General features: G+C 52.7%; 1 protein-coding gene across 1 annotated transcript in view; it reads right to left on the bottom strand.

Annotated features, from left to right (window-relative positions):
* ESPN (espin) overlaps positions 1-3518 on the bottom strand; it is a 140119-nt gene that overhangs the window by 76949 nt on the left and 59652 nt on the right. Inside the window, exon 5 of the mRNA XM_015406261.1 lies at positions 2030-2161. Within this exon, the coding sequence (XP_015261747.1) occupies positions 2030-2161 (132 nt within the window). The remainder of the gene's footprint in view (positions 1-2029; positions 2162-3518) is intronic.

Raw genomic sequence — 3518 nt, 5'->3', positions numbered from 1 at the left:
GGGCAGTTCGGGAAAGAGAAGAACGATATGCACAAATGTAGCCACATGTTTACAGTCAGTTTTGTAGGAGGGGTTAAAGCAAAGGTGTTATGGAACAGGTGGGTTACGGTGAGGGATCTGGAGGAGGAGGAGGAGGAGACAGCTCTTACGAGGACGTCCTGGGAATGAATTCCAGGATTAGGGGGCAACAAGGAAGGGGAGAGGCAATGGTAGAGCATCTGCTTGGCATTAGGTTCAATCCCTGGCATCTCCAGTTAAACGATCTAGCAGCAGGTGATAGGAAAGACCTCTGCCTGAGACCCTGGAGAGCTGGTGCCAGTCTGAGTCGACAGTATCGACTGTGATGCCAGGGGTCCGATTCAGTATTAGGCAGATTCATATGTTCATGTACCGGGGATCCAGCCACCCTCCAGGCACACTTTTCTGTACATTTCCTTTCCACCTCCTCCAGGGCATGCCTGCCATTCTGCGTCACCTACCACGGTCCCCGGAAACACCCCAAGCCTCACTGCTGCAAACAGGCCAGCAGAGACCTCGACAGCCACTCCCCCTCTCCCCCCACCCCCGGGAAAACCTGACTTACGTTGCCCATGGTCCCAGAAAAGCTGGTGGGCTCCTGCCCCCCTCCTTCCCCAGCGTGGATAAGCCGGAGGATCCACCGTCTTCACACCGGAGGACAGCATAACACAACAGTGCCGGATAGGTCCTCGGGGGAATGAACGAGAGCAGAAACCCGGCCCCTCTGTGAGCCCCGCCTGGAATCCTTTGCCTGGCTGCCCCGGGTAACATGCCAGCTGCCGAGCTCCCACTGGCCTCCTGGGGCTGCCTAAGTAATATTTTTGCCTCTAAATTGGGAGACGAGGGAGTTGAAATTTATTAGGACGAAGGTGAAGGAAGGCAGGAGATGGGGGTCAGGAGGGGGCATCACGGCGTGGCACCTGAGCTCTTCCCCATCCTACACACCAGTAAGCTAGGAGCAGCACTTCGTATCCACTGGTAGCACATACACACATGCAAAGATTCCCCAACTACAGGCAGCAGAACAAGAAACTCCAACAAGCAGGGAGCCAGTTCTTGTAGAACTGGTGAGAATGAGTTTCCACTGGCTTCCAAGGCTTTAGAACAGGGGTCTCCAACATGGTGCCCATGGGCCCCATGCAATGTCCCCTCTAAGCTGTGCAGTCTTGTGAGCAAAATTCTATTCTGTGAGCTACTGGCATTAAATATGTGAGTGAACAATTTGGGTACTCCATAAATTAGTTTGCTCTGGAGCCATCCTTCCTGAGCTAAGGCAAAAATGTGTGAGCCGGAGGCTAAAAAACTGTGAGCTAGCTCACATTAGCTTAGAGGGAACACTGGTGTCATGGTAACTGCCAACACCTTTCCTGGTGACCGCAAAGTGTTTTTAGAAAGTGGGCAGGACCAGGGGGGGGGGCTTAAGCCCAGCAAGGCTTCTGATTATCCATCGGACAGCTGATTGACCGGGCAGGCTTTTAAAAAAACATTGCTTTCTTCACTGTGTGACTCAAGGTAAGGGGCAGCAGCCATTTTTTGGCTGGCTCCACCTCCTGTGGCAGCCATTTTGTGGCAGCCATTTTGCAGATGTGTCAATCATGTTGTGTCGGAATTCCAAAAGGTGCCCACAAGCTCAAAAAGGCTGGGGACCCCTGCTGTAGAAGAGTACGCCAGGACTGAAGGCTGATTCACATATGCACGCCTGCCCCTTTGCTGCTGAGACATCAAGCGCTGGCTTGGATGTGTGAACAAGTAGTGCTGGATCAGTCACCACACTTCCTCCTCCCTTGAAATACACCCTGCTCCCAGAGGAACCATTTCACACACTCCACTGTAAGTCACCCAGCAGTTTACCACACGGTCCCAGGGTTACACGCTCCAAGCCTGGATTCAGCAATGGCTCCATGCACCACCCTCCTCCTGGACACATAAAAATGTTCTCCACTTCTTCCACTCTAACAGTCACATGCAGCCCCTTTCCATGCAACCCCCCCTGTCCCTCTGTCACCCGCACCATGTTCTCCACTGTGCGCAGGTACTTGGCACAATGGGAGTGCCCATTGTAGTCGGCAAGGTCAGCAGCGGTGTAGCCGTCTTGGTCCCGGATGCCCAGGTTCACACCATTCACCACGAGGATTTGACAGCACTGAAGGAAGACAAAGGGAAGAAGCATGACAACGGGGAGCCAGGGCAGTCTCCCGGTGCTCACCTGAGATATTTTTAGACCCAACCAAACAATCAAACCAACTGGGGAAGGGCTGTGGCTCAATGGTACAGCACCTGCTTGACATGCAGGAGGTCCTGGGTTCAATCCCTGGCATCTCCAGCGGAAAGGACCAGGTCATAGTTGATGCGAAAGACCTCAGTCTGAGACTCTGGAGAGCCACTGCCCATCTGAGTAGACAGCACTGACTTTGATGGACCAATGGTCTGGTTCAGTATAAGGCAGCTTCATCTAGTCATCCAACCAATAACAGATTACTGGCCAGGCCCTGTAGGTGCGTGTTTCTATGAGGAGAAGGAGAAGAATGTGCCATTGGGTTGCCAGGGACTCATGGCATCCCCAATCATGGGGTTTTCAAGACACAAGATGAGCAGAGGTAAGTTTCCATTGCCTTCCTCTGCACAGCAACTCCAGACTTCCTTGGAGCCCTCCTTAGCTCCCAAACCCTGCTGAGCTCGGGCCAAACTAGGCTATTTCGGCTGCTGTTCTCATGAGAGTAAAGTATTATTCACTTGTGGTATTATTGTAGCCAGGGCATTTTTTGTAGAAAAAGCCCAGCAGGAACTCATTAGCATAATAGGCCACACCCAACAGCAGAAACTCATTAGCATATTAGGCCACACCCCTGACAGCACGGCTGCACGGAGCCCGGGCAAGCCGGCCCTTGGAGGGAAGGGAAGGCCTGGGCGCCCCACAGCCAGCCCTTGTACAGGCGGGGGAAGGCAATCCTTCCAGCCCCCCCCCCAGCCTGCCTGTCTTGGAGTTGCTGGGGGGGTCTCTCTCCAGGCCTTCCCTCTGTAGCCACACATGCAGAGGTTTTGGCTGTAGTGGGGGTGGCCAACTCTGAAGCTAGCCGGAACTCCGTTCCTGTGCGTTCCTGCCCAAAAATAGCCCTGATTGTAGCATATTTTCCAAGCAATGCACAATGCGCTTCATACACAGTATCTAATAATTGCTACAGCCCTGCAAGGTAGGCCAGCCTGATTACCACTGTGTTACACATTTTGGGACAGACCAGGATCTCCAAGACCCGGGTTTGAATCCCCCTCTCTGCCATGGCAGCTCACGGGATGACCCCCAGCCACTCTTACACTGCCTAAACTACCTCATGGGCTTGTTGTGAGGACAGAAACAGAGAAGGGGAGAACAATGTCATAAAATACTTTGGATCCCCACTGGGGAGAAAAATGAGATATACATAGATACCTAAAATAAAACTGAAAATTGAAAAAACTCACATGGCACAGGGTGCCATGAGAAAGGAGATGCTCCAATGAGC

This window comes from Gekko japonicus, unplaced genomic scaffold (assembly GCF_001447785.1).
Source record: "Gekko japonicus isolate JY-2015 unplaced genomic scaffold, Gekko_japonicus_V1.1 scaffold1383, whole genome shotgun sequence".
NCBI lineage: Eukaryota > Metazoa > Chordata > Lepidosauria > Squamata > Gekkonidae > Gekko > Gekko japonicus.
The sequence above is the reverse complement of the archived record's forward strand: the minus strand, read 5'-3'. Positions and strand labels throughout refer to the sequence as shown.